The 25286-nt window shown below is 55.7% G+C and overlaps 2 protein-coding genes across 2 annotated transcripts; one reads left to right on the forward strand and one right to left on the reverse strand.

Annotated features, from left to right (window-relative positions):
• Positions 1–2110: 2110 nt before the first annotated feature.
• On the reverse strand, positions 2111–10395 carry prrt1 (proline-rich transmembrane protein 1). The gene is made up of 4 exons (XM_088908179.1): positions 9903–10395; positions 7832–8142; positions 7531–7722; positions 2111–6847 (listed from the first exon to the last, which is right to left on the reverse strand). Exons 1-4 carry the CDS (start codon positions 9919–9921, stop codon positions 6671–6673), a joined length of 699 nt encoding a protein of 232 aa, XP_088764305.1. The 5' UTR covers positions 9922–10395; the 3' UTR covers positions 2111–6670.
• A 1421-nt stretch (positions 10396–11816) lies between these two features.
• Positions 11817–21092, forward strand: trim108 (tripartite motif containing 108). The gene is made up of 7 exons (XM_088907956.1): positions 11817–12449; positions 14937–15032; positions 15736–15969; positions 17161–17258; positions 17970–18085; positions 18579–18829; positions 19567–21092. Exons 1-7 carry the CDS (start codon positions 11919–11921, stop codon positions 19885–19887), a joined length of 1647 nt encoding a protein of 548 aa, XP_088764082.1. The 5' UTR covers positions 11817–11918; the 3' UTR covers positions 19888–21092.
• Positions 21093–25286: the final 4194 nt, after the last annotated feature.

The following is a 25286-nucleotide window of genomic DNA, read 5'->3' on the forward strand; positions in this document are numbered from 1 at the left end:
GACAACACAGTGAATCGCAGTTACAGGTTAAAATACACAATGAGACACAGTGACACAAACCACACAGAGACACTATCACAAGATACAACACACAGACCACAGTAAATCACAGAGACATACAGAGTCACATAAAAAGCACATCCAGACAAAACCAAACACTACAACAGTGAGTCACAGTTACAGGATAATAAAGACACAATGACACAATAATACACGCCCAAACAGTCAGACGGGTAAAAACACAACACAAAACACAAATACACAGTGAAGACAGTCACAACCACTCACAATCAAAGTCAATCACACAGTAACAGTCACGAAACAGTCAAACTGGTTCAGGAGAAAATGCAGTGAGACACAGTCACACAACAATACGCTCAGAAACAGTCAAACACAGTGACACAGAGTAACAATCAAACAGCCAGATCACAGTCACAGGATAAAATACACAGTGAGACACAGTCACACAATAACACACAGAAACAGTCAAACACAGTGACACAGAGTAACAATCAAACAGCCAGATCACAGTCACAGGATAAAATACACAGTGAGACACAGTCACACAATAACACACACAGAGATACTCAGTAACATAGTAAAGCACATCGAGACAGTTACAGGATCAAATACACAAACAGACCGTCTCACAGTAAAACACAGAGACACGCAGTCACACAATAACACACACAGAGATACACGGTATCATAGTAAAGCACATCGAGACAGTTGCAGGATCAAATGCACAAACACAGCCACAAAATAAAACACTCAGAGACAGAGTCACTCCATAAAACAGTGATAATTGCATGAAAAAACAGTAACACACACAGTCACACAGTAAAACACAAGGAATCACAGAATAAAAATACACAGAGACACACAGCCATACAGTCAAACAGTGACACAGACACAGAGAGACACACAGTAATACAGTGAGACAGACAGAAGCTCTGTCCCTGACTCTGAAATCACAATCTGTCACACACTGGCACACAGCAGGCCAGGAGACCACTAACGAGAGAGACTAATAGATTCTGATTGGGGGGCTGACAGAGCTGCTTGGCTGTTCTGCCAGCGGGAGGCTTGTTAAACGATCTCGGAGATAGCGAGCCGCTCCGAGAGGCTAAACGGCCATCTGTGATCCTGCTGGGGAGAGTCTGGCCTGCCCATCGCCTTGGCAACCGCTCTGTCTCCCTTTCACACTGTCTGTCAGGACCGGAGCTGTGTGCCGAGGAACTGTCAGCGCGTCTGTACAACACACACACTGTCAGGACTGGGGCTGTGTGCCGAGGGACTGTCAGCGCGTCTGTACAACACACACACACACTGTCAGGAACGGAGCTGTGTGCCGAGGAACTGTCAGTGCATCTGTACAACACACACACTGTCAGGACAGGGGCTGTGTGCCGAGGAACTGTCAGCGCGTCTGTACAACACACACACTGTCAGGACTGGGGCTGTGTGCCGAGGGACTGTCAGCGCGTCTGTACAACACACACACACACTGTCAGGAACGGAGCTGTGTGCCGAGGAACTGTCAGTGCATCTGTACAACACACACACTGTCAGGACAGGGGCTGTGTGCCGAGGAACTGTCAGTGCATCTGTACAACACACACACTGTCAGGACAGGGGCTGTGTGTGAGGAACTTCCAGCGCGTCTGTACAACACACACACTGTCAGGAACGGAGCTGTGTGCTGAGGAACTGTCAGCGCATCTGTACAACACACACACACTGACACGCTCACACAGGCAAACAGAGACCGACACACTGATGCGCGCACACAGAGAGACCGACACACACACACAGGCAAACAGAGACCGACACACTGAGGCGCGCACACACACAGGCAAACAGAGACCGACACACTGAGGCGCGCACACAGAGAGACCGACACACACAGTCGGTCTGCTCTCTCTGTGAGTCAGAGGCAGAGGGAGAGGAAGTGTGCATCAGGAGCTGCGCTGGCTGTGCTCGTTTAGCAGAGCCCCGAGAGAGAGAGAGAGAAACGGGGCCCGGCTATAAATAGCCCTTCCGAGCCGAGCTGAGCCCAGCCTGCGAGGAGAGGAGAGCCACACACACACACACAGCACCACGCCACACAGAGTAAACAACTTCTTTTAATTTCAAAGAGCTGGAGTCGTCAATACTGTGCTGCCATGTTCGTGTGGAGACACCGAGGGAAACCGGGGGAGAGAGAGAGTGTACATGGAGACCGAACCGCACACCCCCAGTCCATCTTCAGAAAGCCCTGTCCCCCAGAACTCCCCCCCCACCCCACCCCACCCCAGAGAGAGCCCCTACCGGCCCACATTCAGACGGCCAGACTCCTGCATCTGCTGTGAGCTCACCGCTGGAAAAACCACAGTACAGCGCAGTCACGCCCAGCGAGATCGGGGTACAAACACAGTACAGTGCAGTAAAGCCCAGGGAGGTCAGGGTAAAAACACAGTACAGTGCAGTAATGCTCAGAGAGATCAGGGTAAAAATATATTACAGTGCAGTAAAGCCCAGGGAGATCAGGGTACAAACACAGTACAGTGCAGTATAGCCCAGTGAGGTCAGGGTAAAAGAAGAGTACAGTGCAGTGCAATAAAGCCCAATGAGATCAGTGTAAAAACACAGTACAGTACAGTGCAGTGCAGTGCAGTAATGCCCAGGGAGATCAGGGTAAAAACACAGTACAATAAAGACCAGTGAGAACAGGGTAAAAGCACAGTACAGTGCAGTAAAATCCAGTGAGATCAGTGTAAAAACATAGTACAGAGCAGTAAAATCCAGTGAGATCTGGGTAAAAACATAGTACAGTGCAGTGCAGTAACGCCCAGGGAGATCAGGGTAAAAACACAATAAAGTGTGGTATAGTCTAGTGAAATCAGGGTACAATACTGCAGTAAAGCCCAGTCAGATCAGGGAACAGTAGAAGAGTACAGTCATGGGTTCAGGTTACAGTACTGCAGTAAAGTCATATGAGATCAGTAGTGTAGTAAAGTCACGTGAGATCAGGTTACAGTCCTGCAGTAAAGTCATGTGAGATCAGTAGTGTAGTAAAGTCACGTGAGATCAGGTTACAGTACTGCAGTAAAGTCATGTGAGATCAGGTTACAGTACTGCAGTAAAGTCATGTGAGATCAGTAGTGCAGGAAAGTCACGTGAGATCAGGTTACAGTCCTGCAGTAAAGTCATGTGAGATCAGTAGTGCAGTAAAGTCACGTGAGATCAGGTTACAGTCCTGCAGTAAAGTCATGTGAGATCAGTAGTGCAGTAAAGTCACGTGAGATCAGGTTACAGTCCTGCAGTAAAGTCATGTGAGATCAGTAGTGCAGTAAAGTCACGTGAGATCAGGTTACAGTACTGCAGTAAAGTCATGTGAGATCAGTAGTGCAGGAAAGTCACGTGAGATCAGGTTACAGTCCTGCAGTAAAGTCATGTGAGATCAGTAGTGCAGTAAAGTCACGTGAGATCAGGTTACAGTCCTGCAGTAAAGTCATGTGAGATCAGGTTACAGTACTGCAGTAAAGTCATGTGAGATCAGTAGTGCAGGAAAGTCACGTGAGATCAGGTTACAGTACTGCAGTAAAGTCATGTGAGATCAGTAGTGTAGTAAAGTCACGTGAGATCAGGTTACAGTCCTGCAGTAAAGTCATGTGAGATCAGTAGTGCAGGAAAGTCACGTGAGATCAGGTTACAGTCCTGCAGTAAAGTCATGTGAGATCAGGTTACAGTACTGCAGTAAAGTCATGTGAGATCAGTAGTGTAGTAAAGTCACGTGAGATCAGGTTACAGTCCTGCAGTAAAGTCATGTGAGATCAGTTGTGTAGTAAAGTCACGTGAGATCAGGTTACAGTCCTGCAGTAAAGTCATGTGAGATCAGTAGTGTAGTAAAGTCACGTGAGATCAGGTTACAGTCCTGCAGTAAAGTCATGTGAGATCAGTAGTGTAGTAAAGTCATGTGAGATCAGGTTACAGTCCTGCAGTAAAGTCATGTGAGATCAGCAGTGCAGTAAAGTCACGCGAGATCAGGACACACTCACGGGGGGGGGGGGGTACTCAGGAACAGGTACATCTGGGACGTGGCGTTCCTCCTCTCTGGGGTACCACAGCCCCCAGGACTGGGGTCAGAGCTCTGGGGGCACTGGAGATGTTGGGGGGGACGGGTCTCCTGAACGTCCTTCTCCAGCTCCGGCCAGGGCACCCCCGACACTGAAACCGGCCGAGCTTGGCATGAGAGCAACGCAGAGGGGTCTAGACCCAACTCTTTGACAGAGAAAAACCACCAGCCCGGGAAACGGCCTACAGAGACAGAAACCAGCAAAACACGCCTAGAAAGCAAGTTCATCATCAAGGAAGCAGCCACAAAACGTATATACACATATACATATCTCTCAAAATGGCGCAAAGGGGATCCTCCAAAGGATTCTGGGAGTTGTAGTCTTTTTCTTTTTTTTTTTTACAAACATGTCCGCAGGCGGAGTGAGGCTTCGTCCAATCTTGCGTTTGTGTCCCGACGGGGACAAACTGGTGCCATCCCGGCTCTGGGCGCGGGGCCGGCCTCCTGAAGCGGGGTGTGGAGAGCCGGAGCCAAAATGGCAGCCGGCGGGGGCTCGGTTGCTGCCGCCGATGCTGGGGCTGGATTCCTCTGTGTCCGAAGTGGCTGCACGTTGCCCCCGTCTGAAGCTCCCGATACTCTCATCGGAAACTCAGAAACACTCACCCGGCACGCAACAGCAGCCTCATCCAGTCCATTACTCGCTCTTTACTCTACACACTCCACTGACGCTGAAAATACTCACGTCCGATACTCAAAACAGTCCTCTGATACTGACAATACTCAAAACAATCTTCTGATACTGACCACACTCGCGTCCGATACTCAAAACAGTCCCCTAATACTGACCACACTCGCGTCCGATACTCAAAACAGTCCCCTAATACTGACCACAGTCTCGTCCGATACTCAAAACAGTCCTCTAATACTGACCACAGTCTCGTCCGATACTCAAAACAGTCCCCTAATACTGACCACAGTCTCGTCCGATACTCAAAACAGTCCTCTAATACTGACCACACTCGCGTCCGATACTCAAAACAGTCCCCTAATACTGACAATACTCTCGTCCGATACTCAAAACAGTCCCCTAATACTGACCACAGTCTCGTCCGATACTCAAAACAGTCCCCTAATACTGACCACACTCGCGTCCGATACTCAAAACAGTCCTAATACTGACCACACTCGCGTCCGATACTCAAAACAGTCCTAATACTGACCACACTCATGTTTAATACCGAAGACACTCGTCAAACACTGACAAAACTCTCGCCCGACAGTGAAGACACTCGTCAAACACTGACAAAACTCTCGCCCGACAGTGAAGACACTCGTCAAACACTGACAAAACTCTCGCCCGACAGTGAAGACACTCGTCAAACACTGACAATACTCGTCTGATACTCAAAACAGTCCTCTAAAACTGACAATACCCTCGTCCAACAAACACTGACAATACTCTCGTCTGATACTCAAAACACTCCTCTAATACTGACCACACTCATGTTTAATACCGAAGACACTCGTCAAACACTGACAATACTCCCGTCTGACAGTCAAGACACTCGTCAAACACTGACAATACTCCCGTCTGACAGTCAAGACACTCGTCAAACACTGACAATACTCCCGTCCGATACTCAAAACACTCCTTTGAGAATACTCTCGTCCAAAACTCAAGACACTCCTCTAACACCGACGACACTCTTGGCTGTCCAGGAGGAGAGCGAGACAGCCGCCTGCCTTGTCCTCTTGCGCCCCCTGGGGGAGACTAGCAGAGTCGCAGCGGGAGGGAGAGCAGGTCGAACCCTGGCCAGCAGCAGCTCCAGACCAGGAAGTCCTGTATCCGGGGGAGACCTGGATCTGGTGGCTCCTCTCGCGCAGATGTGGTCCAGTCTGGCCAGGGGCAGGGTTGAGGGTCCGGCTGGCTCAGGGTTGAGGGTCCAGGGGCCGGTCCAGTCCAGGGTCCAGGGGCCGGTCCATCCAGTCCAGGGTCCAGGGTCCAGGGTCCAGGGTCCAGGGTCCAGGGTCCAGGGTCCAGTCCAGTCCAGGGGCCAGTCCAGTCCAGGGGCCAGTCCAGTCAAGGGGCCGACTGCTTCAGGGGCCAGTCCAGTCCAGGGTCCAGGGTCCAGGGTCCAGGGTCCAGGGTCGAGGGGCCGGTCCGGTACAGTCTAGTCCAGGGTCGAGGGGCCAGTCCGGGCCAGGGGCCAGGGGCCAGTCCGGGCCAGGGGCCGACTGCTTCAGGGGCCAGTCCAGTCCAGGGTCGAGGGGCCGGTCCAGTCCAGTCCAGGGTCGAGGGGCCGGTCCAGCCCAGGGGCCGCCTGCTTCAGGGGCAGGTCCAGTCCAGTCCAGTCCACGGTCCAGGGTCCGGTCGAGTCCAGGGTCCAACTGGTCCAGTGGTCCAGTCCAAGGCCCAGGGTTCGACTTCTCGGTCCAGGGCGGGAGGCGGTCACGGGGTCAGGCAGGGGAACCCGGGAGCGTTATTGATCGCCGACAGGGCAGCCAGGGCAGCGAGCGAGGTGGGTCGGTGGGTCGGTCAGTCGGTCGGTCGGTGAAGGCGTCCGAGTGTCGGCAGGGGCGGTCGCCGCGGCGCCGGGGGGCGGGGGGGCGGGGCTACGGCTCCCACTCGTCGTCGTGGTGCTGGGAGGCGATGATGACGACGACGGTGAGGATGGTGCACAGCACCATGGAGGCGATGCCCACCGCCAGGCTGATGAAGGAGAAGTTCCGGGCCTCCCGGGAGGCGATCTCCGCGGACACCATGTCGCCCCGGGCGATCGCCGTCCGCACCTGCAGGAGGAGGAGGAGGAGGAGGAGGGTGAGACGCCAGCTGGGAGACCCGAGAGAAAGAGCGGAGAGGAGGGACGCAGGCCGAGAGAGAGAGAGAGAGAGAGAGAGAGAGAGAGAGAGAGAGAGAGAGAGAGAGAGAGAGAGAGAGAGAGAGAGCGTGCGCTCTGGGAACCGAGAACAAGAGGTGCCACTCTACACAGAGAGGGGTGGGGGTGGGGAACAAGCTGCCCAGCCCTGTGGTTGAAGCCGATACCCTGGCTTCTCTCCAGACACAGCTGGGTGAGCTCCTCCAGTCAGGACAGGGGGCTCTTCTGTACACAGAGGGGGGTGGGGGTGGGGAACATGTTGTTGAAGCCGATACCCTGGCTCCTCTTGGGAACGAGCTGGTTGAGCTCCTCAGATCAATGAGCTGCTACCTGCCAGGTTAAACAGGTTAAATGGGCCAAATGGCTCCTCTAGTTTGTGACCTGTCTTGTGTTCATTGTAAAAAAAAAAAACTCACTGTAATCGTAATGATGGCGATGAGGTCAGAGATCAGCACATGAGAGAGGAGGACAGAGGGGGACAGCAGGGACAGAGAGAGACCCCCCTCACCTGCACGGCCTTGATGATGGCGATGAGGTCAGAGGTCAGCACACGAGAGAGGGGGGACAGGGGGAGACAGAGAGAGAGACGCCCCTCACCTGCACGGCCTTGATGATGGCGATGATGCCGGTGGGCCAGAAGCAGCAGACGGTGGTCAGCACGGCAATGGGCAGGTAGTCATGGGGGGGGCGGCGGGGCTCCATCAGGGCAATGCCGGGGGGCATCTGCATGGCCATCTGACCCTGGGCAACCCCAGGGGGGGTAGGGCCGGCCTGCATGTAGGGCTGCCCCTGAGAGGAGAGAGAGAGAGGCAGGATCATACATTGACCGACTGGACGCTCCGGGACACTAACTCAACACCGCCCCGCCCCCTGACCCCTGACCCCCGACCCCACTCACCTGGGCCCCCAGCGGGTAGACAGGCAGGTAGGCAGTGCAGGGCTGCAGCTGAAGGGGGTACCCCGTCTGCAGGTACCCCGCGGGCGGCATGGGCGCGGCCGACCCCTGGGTCTGCACCGTGTAGCCCTGGGGGCGCCCCAGGGTGCCGCAGTGGAACTGGGTCTCCTGCATGTACCCCTCGGGCGCGGCGTGGGGAGGGGGCGCGGGGGGGTATGGGGGCTGGGGGTTACAGTGCGGGGGAGGGGGCAGAGGCCCCCCGTCCTGCATATAGGGGGGAGGGGACATGGCGTGTCGACCGCTGTCTTCTAGACCTGGAGACACAGAGAGAGAGAGGATATTAATACAGCCCAGTACACCAACACCGTACACCAATACAGACCAGAACACCAACACTGTACACCAATACAGCCCAGTACACCAATACAGCACAGAACACCAACACTGCAGTCCAGTACACCAATACAGCACAGAACACTAACACTACAGTACACTAATACAGTCCAGTCCATTAACACTGCAGTCCAGTACACTAATACAGCACAGTCCAGTCCAGTAATACAGCAAAGAACACTGACACTGCAGTCCAGTACACCAACACTGTACACCAATACAGCCCAGAACACCAACACTGCACACCAATACAGCACAGAACACCAACACTGCAGTCCAATACAGCCCAGTACACCAACACCGTACACCAATACAGCCCAGTACACCAATACAGCACAGAACACCAACACTGTACACCAATACAGCCCAGTACACCAACACTGCAGTCCAATACAGCCCAGTACACCAATACAGCACAGAAAACCAATACAGCCCAGTACACTAACACTGTATACCAATACAGCACACTACACCAATACAGCCCAGAACACTAACACTGCAGTCCAATACAGCACAGAACACCAACACTGTACACCAATACAGCCCACTACACCAACACAGCACAGAACACCAACACTGCAGTCCAATACAGGCCAGTACACTAACACTGTACACCAATACAGCCCAGTACACTAATACAGCACAGAACACGAACACTGCAGTCCAGTACACCAACACTGCACACCAATACAGCACAGAACACCAACACTGCAGTCCAGTATACCAATACAGCACAGAACACCAACACTGCAGTCCAGTACACCAATACAGCACAGAACACTAACACTACAGTACACTAATACAGTCCAGTCCATTAACACTACAGTACACTAATACAGTCAAATCCATTAACACTGCAGTCCAGTACACTAATACAGCACAGTCCAGTCCAGTAATACAGCAAAGAACACTGACACTGCAGTCCAGTACACCAACACTGTACACCAATACAGCCCAGTACACCAACACTGCAGTCCAGTACACCAATACAGCACAGAACACTAACACTACAGTACAGTACACTAATACAGTCCAGTCCATTAACACTACAGTACACTAATACAGTCCAGTCCATTAACACTGCAGTCCAGAATATTAACACAGAACATTAACACCGCAGTACATTAACACAGTAGAGAGAGACGGTCCAGACACACTGACAGGCTCTAGAGACAGACGGTCCAGACACACTGACAGGCTCTAGAGACAGATAATATAGAGATTCCAGTACAGTCGAGATGATGGAGAGAAGCAGAGGGAGGACTCGGAGAGATGAGAGACGGGTACAGACGGACAGACGGTCCAGACAGACCCGGAACAGCAGCACCGGACGCGTCTGTACGAACACGCCTCACAGCAGCCTCCAAAAACCATACAACACGACACCCCCAATTTCAAACCCGCAGAGGAGGAGAGAGAGAGCCCGGCTCGGATAGGACACCCCGAGTTTCAGAAACGCAGATAGGGGGAGAGAGAGCCCGGCTCTGCCGACACGCAGAGGGGGGGGGGGGGGGGGGGGGGAGAGAGAGAGAGAGAGAGAGAGAGCCCGGCTCGGACACGACACCCCGAGTTTCAGACCCCCCAGAGGGGCGAGAGAGACAGACAATCATACCGAGCCCGCCAGCCCAGCCCCCGCCTCTCTCCCGGTACCGGTACCGGCCCGGCGGACGGGCGACCCTACCGTGTTTTTCTGACGACATGGCGGGCGGAGCGACGTCTCTCCCCTGGTCGTGTGATCTCTCTATTTTTCCTTTCTCTCTCTCGCTCGCTGGTCTCCGCGTTAAGAGCCGAGACGCCCCCCTATCGTCGTCGTGGTGGTGGTCTTGGAGACGAGGAGGACGAGGATGAGGATGAAGATGCTCACGGCGCTGGTGCTGAGGCTGATGTTGTGAATTTCACTCCGCCCTGTCCACCAAGGCGCCGCCCATCGCCGCGACGACCCCCCCCCCCCCCGCGGTTCTCCCTGGGCTGCTGACGAGGGTTAGTGATGGTGCACGAACCAATGATTAGTATTATTATGATGAGGAGGAGGAGGAGGAGGATGAAGGCAGTCTCGCAGAGCCGGCAGCGTCAGTCCGGCGAATAAGGGTTTCTGTCGTTTTTCCTCTCTCTCTCTCTCACACACAGCGCCGCAGTAACAGAAACAGCCTCTCCTCTCCTCCCTGTGTGTGTGTGTGCCTCTCTCTGTGTGCGAGTATGCGCCTCTCTCCTCTGTGTGTGTGTGTTCCCTCCCTCTGTGTGAGAGAGAGAGGGGGAGCGCTCGCTCCCTCCCTCTGTGTGTGTGTGTTTCCTCCCTCTCTGCTCTATATTAACGTGCCGGGGTCTCCCGGCGAGCGTCCCGCATTCCGCAGTGCCCGCGATCACGCGTGTGTGTGTGTGTGTGGGGGGTCCCTTCTGCCAGTCACACACACACACTCTTAGACGCAGTGACGCATAACAACACTCGCACACACTGTCCCACATAGTGACACACAATCACACAACGACACTCGCACACACTGTCACACAATCACACAACGATACTCGCACACACTGTCGCACACAGTGACACACAATCACACAACGACACTCGCACACGGCCACACAATGACATTCACTAACACACAGTCACGCACAATTCCACATGCACCGTCACACAGTCACACACTCGCACACACTGTCACACCATCACACAATGACATTCACTAACACACAGTCACGCACAATTCCACATGCACTGTCACACACTCGCACACACAGTGACACACCATCACACAATGACATTCACTAACACACAGTCACGCACAATTCCACATGCACTGTCACACACTCGCACACAGTGACACACCATCACACAATGACATTCACTAACACACAGTCACGCACAATTCCACATGCACTGTCACACAGTCACGCACTCGCACACACAGTGACACACCATCACACAATGACATTCACTAACACACAGTCACGCACAATTCCACATGCACTGTCACACAGTCACGCACTCGCACACACTGTCACACAATGACAAATACTTACAGGGTGACAAATGACACTCGGGCGCACAGGGCACACAAAGCGGTCCCCTGTCAAACGCGAAGCCCCCCGGGGACGAAAGGCGCTATATAGACCGAGGGGCCGGCGGTCAGGACGCTTTGCTGGAAGACCCCTGCTCGGCGCCTCCGCCCGAACCGGAGCCGGTGCCGACCCGCTGGACCGGATCCTGGCACGGTGCTGCCCCGAGCCCGAACCCAAATTTAAAACCCAGCTCCAGTGACCGAGCCCGGGGGAGGTGGAAAACTTCCTTCTCGCCTTTAAAAAAAATAATAAAAAAAAAATCAATAATCAATAAGCCGGCAGAGGCGGATAAAAGACTCAGGGTTTCGGGAAACTAAAACCCAGCCAAAACAAAAACCCAACAACAAGAACCGCCCCACCAGAACCAGAACCAGAACTCCCCCCACATTAATAAGAATAAGTCATCGTCGTTATTATTATCATCATTATTATCATCAGAATGCAAATATCAGCACTAACACGAGAGAGAGAGGAGGAGGGGGGGGCGGGAAGTCGAGGGCGAGGTCCGGATCCGTCGAAAGCGAAACTCGGAACCGCAGAGCACCGAGCCCCGAGCCCCGGAGCTGGGATTCACGGACACCCCGAAACAGCACCGGGGGAGAGAGAAGGGGGGTGACGCCCGACCGCCCGACCGACCATGGCTCAGGCCCCGGCCAGCCTGGAGACCACCTCCGCCCTGGCCGCCGAGCTGGAGTGCCCGGTGTGCCTAGAGCTCTTCCGCGACCCGCTGCTGCTGGACTGCGGGCACAACGTCTGCCGGGCCTGCGTGGCCGCGGTCCTGCGAGGCGGGGGGGGAGGAGGAGGAGGAGGAGGAGGAGGAGGAGGAGGACGAGGGGGAGCTGCTGCTGCTGCTGCTTCTGCGCTGTGCCCCGAGTGCCGGGCGGCCGTGCCGGACCCGGCCTCGCTGAAGACCAACCGGGCGCTGCGGAACCTGGCGGACCGCGCCCGGCAGCTGCTCCCAAGCGAGGCCGGGGATCGCGGTGGGCGGGTAGGCCCGGGTCCGGGCCCCGGTTCGGGCAGCTGGGCGGACCGGTGCCCCCAGCACGGCGAGAAGCCGGAGTTTTACTGCGACACGGACCGGCGGCTGACCTGCCGGGCGTGCCGGGACACGGGCGATCACGACGGACACGCCGTGCGGCCGCTGGCGGAGGCGGCGGGCGTGTTCAAGGTGGGGTAAAAACTAACCAAACCACACAAAGAAACCCACGCAGCGTTCAGATATCGCCTCGCAACGAGCCGAGCCGAGTCATTATAATTATTATTATTATTATTATTATCGTGAGACTCCACCCGACGATATTCTGCTTCGAAAAAGCGAGAAATGAATCTTTGGGGTTTTCCCCCAACATTTCCCGAGTACTAACCACGCGCGACGAGACCCTCCATTTCCACGCACGCACGTGCAGACGTGGGCCAGCTGGCCTCGCTTCGCCTAATTGAATAATTAACCCCCCCTCCTCCTCCTCCTCCTCACGCGCGGTGTCATCGGGTCGGCTCTGTAGAAAGAGTGTTCTGTTTTGGGGTTTTTTTTTGGGGGGGGTTGCCGAGTTTCGAGGTACCCCCGGTTAGTTCTGCGACCCGGCAGTGAACAGACGTGTTCATGAACCCGGGAACAGTAACGAATCCCGTTACTAGATTGATCAGTCAGTCAGTCCTGTTTTTGGGGCGATCAGGGATGAGTGAGTCCTGTTACTGGGGCGATCGAGGATCAGTCAGTCCTATTATTGGAGCGATCAGGGATGAGTCAGTCCTGTTACTGGGGCGATCGAGGATCAGTCAGTCCTGTTACTGGGGTGATCGGGGATCAGTCAGTCATGTTTTTGGGGCGATCGGGGATGAGTGAGTCCTGTTACTGGGGCGATCAAGGATCAGTCAGTCCTATTATTGGAGCGATCAGGGATGAGTCAGTGCTGTTACTGGGGTGATCGGGGATCAGTCAGTCCTGTTACTGGGGCGATCGGGGATGAGTCAGTCCTATTACTGGGGTGATTGAGGATCAGTCAGTCCTGTTACTGGGGCGATCGAGGATCAGTCAGTCCTGTTACTGGGGTGATCGGGGATCAGTCAGTCATGTTTTTGGGGTGATCGGGGATCAGTCAGTCCTGTTACTGGGGTGATCGGGGATCAGTCAGTCCTGTTTTTGGGGCGATCGGGGATGAGTGAGTCCTGTTACTGGGGCGATCGAGGATCAGTCAGTCCTATTATTGGAGCGATCAGGAATGAGTCAGTCCCGTTACTGGGGTGATCGGGGATCAGTCAGTCCCGTTACTGGGGTGATCGGGGATCAGTCAGTCCCATTACTGGGGTGATCGGGGATGAGTCAGTCCTATTATTGGAGCAATCAGGGATGAGTGAGTCCTGTTACTGGGGCGATCGAGGATCAGTCACTCCTGTTACTGGGGCGATCGGGGATGAGTCAGTCCCATTACTGGGGTGATCGGGGATCAGTCAGTCCTGGTATTGGGGCGATCGGGGATGAGTGAGTCCTGTTACTGGGGCGATCGGGGATGATTCAGTCCCATTACTGGGGTGATCGGGGATGAGTGAGTCCTGTTACTGGGGCGATCGGAGATGAGTGAGTCCTGGTATTGGGGCGATCGGGGATGAGTCAGTCCCATTACTGGGGTGATCGGGGATCAGTCAGTCCTGGTATTGGGGCGATCGGGGATGAGTGAGTCCTGTTACTGGGGCGATCGGGGATGATTCAGTCCCATTACTGGGGTGATCGGGGATGAGTGAGTCCTGTTACTGGGGCGATCGGAGATGAGTGAGTCCTGGTATTGGGGCGATCGGGGATGAGTGAGTCCTGTTACTGGGGCGATCGGAGATGAGTGAGTCCTGGTATTGGGGCGATCGGGGATGAGTGAGTCCTGTTACTGGGGCGATCGGGGATGATTCAGTCCCATTACTGGGGTGATCGGGGATGAGTGAGTCCTGTTACTGGGGTGATCGGGGATGAGTGAGTCCTGTCACTGGGGCGATCGGAGATGAGTGAGTCCTGTTACTGGGGCGATCTGAGATGAGTGAGTCCTGTTACTGGGGCGATCGGGGATGATTCAGTCCCATTACTGGGGTGATCGGGGATGAGTGAGTCCTGGTATTGGGGCGATCGGGGATGAGTGAGTCCTGTCACTGGGGCGATCGGAGATGAGTGAGTCCTGTTACTGGGGCGATCGGGGATGATTCAGTCCCATTACTGGGGTGATCGGGGATGAGTGAGTCCTGTTACTGGGGTGATCGGGGATGAGTGAGTCCTGTCACTGGGGCGATCGGAGATGAGTGAGTCCTGTTACTGGGGCGATCGGGGATGATTCAGTCCCATTACTGGGGTGATCGGGGATGAGTGAGTCCTGTCACTGGGGCAATCGGAGATGAGTGAGTCCTGTTACTGGGGCGATCGGGGATGATTCAGTCCCATTACTGGGGTGATCGGGGATGAGTGAGTCCTGTCACTGGGGTGATCGGGGATGAGTGAGTCCTGTCACTGGGGCGATCGGAGATGAGTGAGTCCTGGTATTGGGGCGATCGGAGATGAGTGAGTCCTGTTACTGGGGCGAGGGAGGGCTCGGCGATGTAACCGTGAGCTCGCCCGCAGTGAGAGCTGTGCTCGGACCCGAGCCCAGCAGTCACGCCGGCCCTGCTCTGTGCGCTGCAGGCCGAGCTGAGCGACGCCGTGCAGTTCCTGCTGACGGACAACCAGGCCCTGCGGAGCCTGCAGGAGGCCCAGCGGGCCGAGATCGCCGGGATTCGGGTGAGACCCCTCTCCAACCCCCAGCTCATACCTGCAGCCCTGACTCGGGGCGACCTGAGAGACTGGGGTCCCCCAGGAACAGTGAATTGGGGTTCCCCCTGGACCGGAGGTACAAGCCCCTGATTTAGGGTGACCTAAGACGCTATCTTCATTGGGGTCCCCAGGAGCAGTGTAGACCCCTGATTAAGGGGTGACATAGAGTGACCTATGACACTATCTGTATTGGGGTCCACCAGGAGCAGTGTAGACCCCTGATTTAGGGTGACCTATGACACTATCTGTATTGGGGTCCACCAGGTGCAGTGTAGACCCCTGATTTAGGGTGACCTATGACACTATCTGTATTGGGGTCCACCAGGTGCAGTGTAGACCCCTGATTTAGGGTGACCTATGACACTATCTGTATTGGGGTCCACCAGGAGCAGTGTAGACCCCTGATTTAGGGTGACCTATGACACTATCTGTATTGGGGTCCACCAGGAGCAGTGTAGACCCCTGATTTAGGGCGACCTATGACACTATCTGTATTGGGGTCCACCAGGAGCAGTGTAGACCCCTGATTTAGGGTGACCTATGACACTATCTGTATTGGGGTCCACCAGGAGCAGTGTAGACCCCTGATTTAGGGTGACCTATGACACTATATTGGGGTCCACCAGGTGCAGTGTAGACCTATGACACTATATTGGGGTGCCCCCCGCAGGAGAAGTCGCGCTCGCTGGCGGCGGGGCTGGCGGCGCAGTTCGGGGAGCTGCACGCGTTCCTGCGCCGGCGGGAGGGCGAGCTGGCGGGCGAGCTGGCGCGGGCGGAGCGCGCGGCGCTGGCGCCCATGGAGAGCGGCCTGGCGCGGATCGAGGCCGCGCTGCGCGACAGGACGGCCGCCGAGAGCCAGCTGCTGCCCGGCCTGGACCTCGCCGCGCCCCAGGACTTCCTGCAGGTGCGCGCGCGCCGCTCCGGGCCCTGGGGGGGGGGGCCGACGGGAAGCACGGGCTTTACACAGAGAGAGGCAGGGGTGGGGAGCAAGACACAGCTGGGTGAGCTCCTCCAGTCAGGACAGGGGGCTCTTCTGTACACAGAGGATGGTGGGGGTGGGGAACAAGCTGCCCAGCCCTGTTGTTGAAGCCGATACCCTGGCTTCTCCCCAGACACAGCTGGGTGAGCTCCTCCAGTCAGGACAGGAGGCTCTTCTGTACACAGAGGGGGGTGGGGGTGTGGAACATGCTGCCCAGCCCTGTGGTTGAAGCCGATACCCCGGCTTCTCTCCAGACACAGCTGGGTGAGCTCCTCCAGTCAGGACAGGGGGCTCTTCTGTACACAGAGGGGGGTGGGGGTGGGGAACATGCTGCCCAGCCCTGTGGTTGAAGCCGATACCCTGGAGCTTCTCTCCAGACACAGCTGGGTGAGCTCCTCCAGTCAGGACAGGAGGCTCTTCTGTACACAGGGGGGGGTGGGGGTGGGGAACAAGCTGCCCAGCCCTGTGGTTGAAGCCGATACCCCGGCTTCTCTCCAGACACAGCTGGGTGAGCTCCTCCAGTCAGGACAGGAGGCTCTACTGTACACAGAGGGGGGTGGGGGTGGGGAACAAGCTGATACCCTGGCTTCTCTCACACAGACACAGCTGGGTGAGCTCCTCCAGTCAGGACAGGAGGCTCTTCTGTACACAGAGGGGGGTGGGGGTGGGGAACAAGCTGCCCAGCCCTGTGGTTGAAGCCGATACCCCGGCTTCTCTCCAGACACAGCTGGGTGAGCTCCTCCAGTCAGGACAGGAGGCTCTTCTGTACACAGAGGGGGGTGGGGGTGGGGAACAAGCTGCCCAGCCCTGTTGTTGAAGCTGATACCCTGGCTCCTCTCCAGACACAGCTGGGTGAGCTCCTCCAGTCAGGACAGGGGGCTCTTCTGTACACAGAGGGGGGCGGGGGTGGGGAACAAGCTGCCCAGCCCTGTGGTTGAAGCCGATACCCTGGCTTCTCTCACACAGACACAGCTGGGTGAGCTCCTCCAGTCAGGACAGGAGGCTCTTCTGTACACAGAGGTGGGCGGGGGTGGGGAACAGGCTGAGTGAAACCGATGGGTTGTTTAAGAGCTCAGCCCTACCTGTGCTGATGAGAGTCTGCGCCTGTCTCGGCAGTGGTGGGGTGAGAGGGGGACCCCGGCCGTGGACAGCCTGAAGGAGAGGGACCCCCCGACTCAAGAGGCAGAGGAGTGGGAGGTGATTACAGTCAGCGGGTGAGTCGCTGCCCTTCCGGAGAGAGAGACATCATGATGATAATAATAATCATTAGTATTTCAGTTTCAGAGATGAGCCTGGTCTCTAGGCTAAACACCCCCGACTCCCGACTCGTCCTTCCTGCTTCCTGACTTCAGACTCCAGCTTCGTAACTCCCGTCTCCCGACTCAAGACTCCCACCTCCTGCTTCCTGTCTCCCAGACTGCTGTCTCCCATCTCCCAGACTCAGCTGTCTCCCAGACTCAGCTGTCTCCCAGACTCCCGTCTCCCAGACTCCCGTCTCCCAGACTTAGCTGTCTACAGTCTCCCAGACTCCTGTCTCCCAGACTCGGCTGTCTCCCGTCTCCCAGACTCGGCTGTCTCCCGTCTCCCAGACTCAGCTGTCTCCCGTCTCCCAGACTGCAATCTCCCAGACTTAGCTGTCTCCCGTCTCCCAGACTGCAGTCTCCCAGACTTAGCTGTCTCCCGTCTCCCAGACTGCAGTCTCCCAGACTTAGCTGTCTCCCGTCTCCCAGACTGCAGTCTCCCAGACTTAGCTGTCTACAGTCTCCCAGACTCCTGTCTCCCAGACTCCTGTCTCCCGTCTCCCAGACTCAGCTGTCTACCAGACTGCTGTCTCCCGTCTCTCAGACTGCTGTCGACACCCCTGTGGCCCCCTGCTCCCCCAGTGTTGAGTGACCTGTGTGACTCTCCCTCTCTCCCCCCTGCAGGTATGAGTCCAGGCTGAAGTCTCTGAGCGTGACGCCCGGCTCTCTGTCCCTGGGGCCCTACGAGACTCACCTGCAGTTCTTCATCTGGAGGGAGATGCAGCAGGTCCTCAGGACAGGTGTGTAGCAGTGTGTGCAGGTGTGTGCAGATGTGTACAGTTGCATACAGGTGTGCACCAGGGTGTTCAGGTGTGTACGGGTGTGTATTGGATGTGTTCAGGTGTGTACGGGTGTGTACAGTTGCATACAGGTGTGCACCAGGGTGTTCAGGTGTGTACGGGTATGTATAGGATGTGTTCAGGTGTGTGTGGGTGTGTACAGTTGCAAACAGGTGTGCACCAGGGTGTTCAGGTGTGTACGGGTGTATATTGGATGTGTTCAGGTGTGTGTGGGTGTGTACAGTTGCATACAGGTGCGCACCAGGGTGTTCAGGTGTGTACGGGTGTGTACAGTTGCATACAGGTGTGCACCAGGGTGTTCAGGTTCAACACCCATAAGGGCCAATACACAATACGTGCAGAGGCCGCCTGAGCCGAGCCAGCCAGTCACATCCGCCCCGGCCAGGCAGCGACGCCCCTCAGCTCACGGGGTACCCCCCTCTCTCCCCCCCAGTCCCCGATCGGCTCACCCTGGAGGACCCCGGCGACCCCTCCCTGGTGGTGGGCGCGGACGGGTGCAGCGTGCGGCGCGCGGACGCCCCCCGCCCGGACGCCCCGGGCCGCCAGCGGGGACGCGCCCCGCCCGACCCCCCCGCCGCGGCCGTGCGCAGCCAGGAGACCTTCTCCTCCGGCGCGCACTACTGGGAGGTGGAGGTGGGGCAGAAGACGGACTGGAGCGTGGGCGTCCAGCTGGAGAAGGTCCAGGTACTGCAGCTCAGGGGCGTCGCGGGGGTCGGGGGTCGGGGGTCTTGATGGGAGGGTTGCAGGTTCCAGTCCCGACAGGGAAAAAGGGTGATGGGGTGGGGCTCTTCTGTACACAGAGGGGGGTGGGGGTGGGGAACAGGCTGCCCAGCCCTGTGGTTGAAGCCGATACCCTGGGGCTTCTCTCCAGACACAGCTGGGTGAGCTCCTCCAGTCAGGACAGGAGGCTCTTCTGTACACAGAGGGGGGTGGGGGTGGGGAACAGGCTGCCCAGCCCTGTGGTTGAAGCCGATACCCTGGCTTCTCTCCAGACACAGCTGGGTGAGCTCCTCCAGTCAGGACAGGAGGCTCTGCTGTACACAGAGGGGGGCAGGGGTGGGGAACAAGCTGCCCAGCCCTGTGGTTGAAGCCGATACCCTGGCTTCTCTCCAGACACAGCTGGGTGAGCTCCTCCAGTCAGGACAGGAGGCTCTTCTGTACACAGAGGGGGGCGGGGGTGGGGAACAAGCTGCCCAGCCCTGTGGTTGAAGCCGATACCCTGGCTTCTCTCCAGACACAGCTGGATGAGCTCCTCCAGTCAGGACAGGAGGCTCTACTGTACACAGAGAGGGGTGGGGGTGGGGAACAAGCTGCCCAGCCATGTTATCCATGTTGGCTCCAGGGAGGGATACAGGGGTACAGGGGTCCAGGGATGCAGGAGTACAGGGGTCCAGTCTCTAACCCTACCTGTCCCCCCCCAGGAGAAGCAGACCCGCTGGTTCGAGAAGCTGGCCAACTTCCTGTGCCCCCACAGCCTCGTGGTCCTGGAGCTGCGCGAGGGCAGCGGGTACCGGGTCAGCGCCGGCGCCGGGGGGGGCCCGGTGCGGCCCGCGGGCCGGCCCCGCCGCGTGGGGGTGTACCTGGACTGCGGGGCCCACCGGGTCACCTTCTACAACGCCGACGACATGAGCCCCCTCCACACCCAGGAGCACTGCTACTCCCCCAGCATCGCCGCCCACCTGTGCCCCGGCCCGGCCCGAGCAGGGCGGAACCGCGACCCGCTGGCGCTCTGCCGCTACTGAGGAGGAGGGGGGGGGGGGGCCTTCCTCACCGCACGGAGGCTCACTGAGGAGGAGGAGGAGTCTTCCTCACCGCACTGAGTCTCACTGAGGATTAGGAGGAGGAGTCTTCCTCACCGCACTGAGTCTCACTGAGGAGGAGGAGGAGTCTTCCTCACCGCACTGAGTCTCACTGAGGAGGAGGAGGAGGAGGAGGAGGAGTCTTCCTCACCGCACTGAGTCTCACTGAGGAGGAGGAGGAGTCTTCCTCACTGCACTGAGTCTCACTGAGGAGGAGGAGGGGCCTTCCTCACTGCACTGAGTCTCACTGAGGAGGAGGAGGAGGAGTCTTCCTCACTGCACTGAGTCTCACTGAGGAGGAGGAGGGGCCTTCCTCACTGCACTGTCTCACTGAGGAGGAGGAGGAGTCTTCCTAACCGCACTGAGTCTCACTGAGGAGGAGGAGGAGGAGGAGGAGGAGTCTTCCTCACCGCACTGAGTCTCACTGAGGAGGAGGAGGAGTCTTCCTCACCGCACTGAGTCTCACTGAGGAGGAGGAGGGGCCTTCCTCACTGCACTGAGTCTCACTGAGGAGGAGGAGGAGGAGTCTTCCTCACCGCACTGAGTCTCACTGAGGAGGAGGAGGAGGAGGAGGAGGAGTCTTCCTCACCGCACTGAGTCTCACTGAGGAGGAGGAGGAGTCTTCCTCACCGCACTGAGTCTCACTGAGGAGGAGGAGGGGCCTTCCTCACTGCACTGAGTCTCACTGAGGAGGAGGAGGAGGAGTCTTCCTCACTGCACTGAGTCTCACTGAGGAGGAGGAGGAGGAGTCTTCCTCACCGCACTGAGTCTCACTGAGGAGGAGGAGGAGTCTTCCTAACCGCACTGAGTCTCACTGAGGAGGAGGAGGAGGAGGAGTCTTCCTCACCGCACTGAGTCTCACTGAGGAGGAGGAGGGGCCTTCCTCACCGCACTGAGTCTCACTGAGGAGGAGGAGGATGAAAGGGATAGAATGAGGAAGGGATGTTCATTTAGTGAATCGAGAGGATGTGTGATGTGGGAGCCTTCATCATCGCACTATTGTTCCAGAGAGAGAGAGTGAGGAAGAGGGTGTGGGGAACAACTTTACCACCGGGAAGCATCCCAGGTCAGGGTGTCAAAGGTCAGAGCCTTCAATCCACCGTGCCAGTGGCCTCCTGAGTCCCACGTCAATAAACGGAGAAAACGCACGCCCGCCTGTCGCTTTCTGTCGTCTGCTTTTCCGTCTGGTGTTCGCGCACACGCACTGTCTGTGTGGAGTCTGCATGTTCTCACTGTCTGCCTGGGTTTCCTCCAGGGGCTCCAGTTTCCTGCCACAGTCCACAGACAGCCTGGTGGGATAATGGGCTTCTGGGAAAACTGGCCCTGGTGTGTGTGTGTGTGAGTGTGTCCTGTGATGGACTGGTGTCCTGTCCAGGGTGTGTGAGTGTGTGTGTGTCCTGTGATGGACTGGTGTCCTGTTCAGGGTGTGTGTGTGTCCTGTGATGGACTGGTGTCCTGTCCAGGGTGTGTGAGTGTGTATGTGTGTCCTGTGATGGACTGGTGTCCTGTCCAGGGTGTGTGAGTGTGTGTGTGCCCTGTGATGGACTGGTGTCCTGTCCAGGGTGTGTGTGTGTGTGTGAGTGTGTGTGTGTGTCCTGTGATGGACTGGTGTCCTGTCCAGAGGGAGCCCTGCCTTGTGCCCAGTGCTTGCTGGGACAGACTCCAGCTCCCCCATGACCCTGATCTGGAAGAAGTGATCCGACAATGGGCAGGTGGATGTGCTCCGCAGACTCTCTGGAAGGACCTGGTCACCTGGTCCTTCTGTGGTTGGAAGAGAGGAGGGAGCTACAGCAGCTGTGCCCCACCTGCGACTCGAACCCGCAACCTCCGGCTGGTGATCCCCCCCCCCCCACTGCTGTGCGCTTTCAAGCTTTCTGAATAGCGGGGGCTGAGGGCTGAGCCGCAGAAGACACCCACAACCCTCCCCCCCTCCCTCCTCGAGCTGCTGTAGCTTCTTGAGCCTTATCGTTCATCTGATCGCTCGGGAGATTGTTTCTACGGCAACCAGTCAGCAAATGAGCCGCTGCCTGCGGTGTCCCGGCTCTTGCCGATTCTGCAGATTCCTGGGGTGGATAAGGACGGGGGGGGGGGGGGCGGGCGAGGAAAACGGGGTCTGATCTGATGGGTCTCGATCTCTTCCTGAGGGGTGAGGAGATGAGAGAGAGAGAGGGGTTATGGTGAGTGTGTGAGTGCGAGAGAGAGAGAGAGAGAGAAATATCACAGACACTGGACACTTCTACTGGTGCTGCTACTCAACACTGCTCACCTCAGCACAGGTAAGAGCCTCCCACCTCAACACACTGCACCTGACAGGACAGGTACAAGACACACACTGCAGTCTGATCGTCAGTGTGATTCAGCAGATCAGACAGAGAGGAGACACACACTGCAGTCTGATCGTCAGTGTGATTCAGTAGATCAGACAGAGAGGAGACACACACTGCAGTCTGATCGTCAGTGTGATTCAGTAGATCAGACAGAGAGGAGACACACACTGCAGTCTGATCGTCAGTGTGATTCAGTAGATCAGACAGAGAGAAGACACACTGCAGTCTGATCGTCAGTGTGATTCAGTAGATCAGACAGAGAGGAGACACACACTGCAGTCTGATCGTCAGTGTGATTCAGTAGATCAGACAGAGAGGAGACACACACGGCAGTCTGATCGTCAGTGTGATTCAGTAGATCAGACAGAGAGGAGACACACACTGCAGTCTGATCGTCAGTGTGATTCAGTAGATCAGACAGAGAGGAGACACACACTGCAGTCTGATCGTCAGTGTGATTCAGTAGATCAGACAGAGAGGAGACACACACTGCAGTCTGATCGTCAGTGTGATTCAGTAGATCAGACAGAGAGAAGACACACACTGCAGTCTGATCATCAGTGTGATTCAGCAGATCAGAGAGAAGATACACACTGCAGTCTGATCGTCAGTGTGATTCAGTAGATCAGACAGAGAGAAGACACACTGCAGTCTGATCGTCAGTGTGATTCAGTAGATCAGACAGAGAGGAGACACACACTGCAGTCTGATCGGCAGTGTGATTCAGTAGATCAGACAGAGAGGAGACACACACTGCAGTCTGATCGTCAGTGTGATTCAGTAGATCAGAGAGAAGACACACACTGCAGTCTGATCGTCAGTGTGATTCAGTAGATCAGACAGAGAGAAGACACACTGCAGTCTGATCGTCAGTGTGATTCAGTAGATAAGACAGAGAGGAGACACACACTGCAGTCTGATCGTCAGTGTGATTCAGCAGATCAGACAGAGAGGAGACGCACTGCAGTCTGATCGTCAGTGTGATTCAGTAGATCAGACAGAGAGAAGACACACACTGCAGTCTGATCGTCAGTGTGATTCAGTAGATCAGACAGAGAGGAGACACACACTGCAGTCTGATCGTCAGTGTGATTCAGTAGATCAGACAGAGAGGAGACACACACTGCAGTCTGATCGTCAGTGTGATTCAGTAGATCAGACAGAGAGGAGACACACACTGCAGTCTGATCGTCAGTGTGATTCAGCAGATCAGACAGAGAGGAGACACACACTGCAGTCTGATCGTCAGTGTGATTCAGTAGATCAGACAGAGAGGAGAGACACACTGCAGTCTGATCGTCAGTGTGATTCAGCAGATCAGACAGAGAGGAGACACACACTGCAGTCTGATCGTCAGTGTGATTCAGCAGATCAGATAGAGAGGAGAGACACACTGCAGTCTGATCGTCAGTGTGATTCAGTAGATAAGACAGAGAGGAGACACACACTGCAGTCTGATCGTCAGTGTGATTCAGTAGATCAGACAGAGAGAAGACACACACTGCAGTCTGATCGTCAGTGTGATTCAGCAGATCAGACAGAGAGGAGACACACACTGCAGTCTGATCGTCAGTGTGATTCAGCAGATCAGACAGAGAGGAGACACACTGCAGTCTGATCGTCAGTGTGATTCAGTAGATCAGACAGAGAGAAGACACACACTGCAGTCTGATCGTCAGTGTGATTCAGTAGATCAGACAGAGAGGAGACACACACTGCAGTCTGATCGTCAGTGTGATTCAGTAGATCAGACAGAGAGGAGACACACACTGCAGTCTGATCGTCAGTGTGATTCAGTAGATCAGACAGAGAGGAGACACACACTGCAGTCTGATCGTCAGTGTGATTCAGTAGATCAGACAGAGAGGAGACACACACTGCAGTCTGATCGTCAGTGTGATTCAGTAGATCAGACAGAGAGGAGACACACTGCAGTCTGATCGTCAGTGTGATTCAGTAGATCAGACAGAGAGGAGACACACACTGCAGTCTGATCGTCAGTGTGATTCAGTAGATCAGACAGAGAGGAGACACACTGCAGTCTGATCGTCAGTGTGATTCAGTAGATCAGACAGAGAGGAGACACACACTGCAGTCTGATCGTCAGTGTGATTCAGTAGATCAGACAGAGAGGAGACACACATTGCAGTCTGATCGTCAGTGTGATTCAGTAGATCAGACAGAGAGAAGACACACACTGCAGTCTGATCGTCAGTGTGATTCAGTAGATCAAACAGAGAGAAGAGACACACTGCAGTCTGATCGTCAGTGTGATTCAGTAGATCAGACAGAGAGGAGACACACACTGCAGTCTGATCGTCAGTGTGATTCAGTAGATCAGAGAGAAGACACACACTGCAGTCTGATCGTCAGTGTGATTCAGTAGATCAGACAGAGAGAAGACACACACTGCAGTCTGATCGTCAGTGTGATTCAGTAGATAAGACAGAGAGGAGACACACACTGCAGTCTGATCATCAGTGTGATTCAGTAGATCAGACAGAGAGGAGACACACACTGCAGTCTGATCGTCAGTGTGATTCAGTAGATCAGACAGAGAGGAGACACACACTGCAGTCTGATCGTCAGTGTGATTCAGTAGATAAGACAGAGAGGAGACACACACTGCAGTCTGATCATCAGTGTGATTCAGTAGATCAGACAGAGAGGAGACACACTGCAGTCTGATCGTCAGTGTGATTCAGTAGATCAGACAGAGAGAAGACACACACTGCAGTCTGATCGTCAGTGTGATTCAGTAGATCAGACAGAGAGAAGACACACACTGCAGTCTGATCGTCAGTGTGATTCAGTAGATCAGACAGAGAGGAGACACACACTGCAGTCTGATCGTCAGTGTGATTCAGTAGATCAGACAGAGAGGAGACACACACTGCAGTCTGATCGTCAGTGTGATTCAGTAGATCAGACAGAGAGAAGACACACACTGCAGTCTGATCGTCAGTGTGATTCAGTAGATCAGACAGAGAGAAGACACACACTGCAGTCTGATCG

The sequence above is a fragment of the Atractosteus spatula genome, assembly GCF_055471065.1.
Source record: "Atractosteus spatula isolate fAtrSpa1 chromosome 10 unlocalized genomic scaffold, fAtrSpa1.hap1 SUPER_10_unloc_1, whole genome shotgun sequence".
Lineage (NCBI taxonomy): Eukaryota > Metazoa > Chordata > Actinopteri > Semionotiformes > Lepisosteidae > Atractosteus > Atractosteus spatula.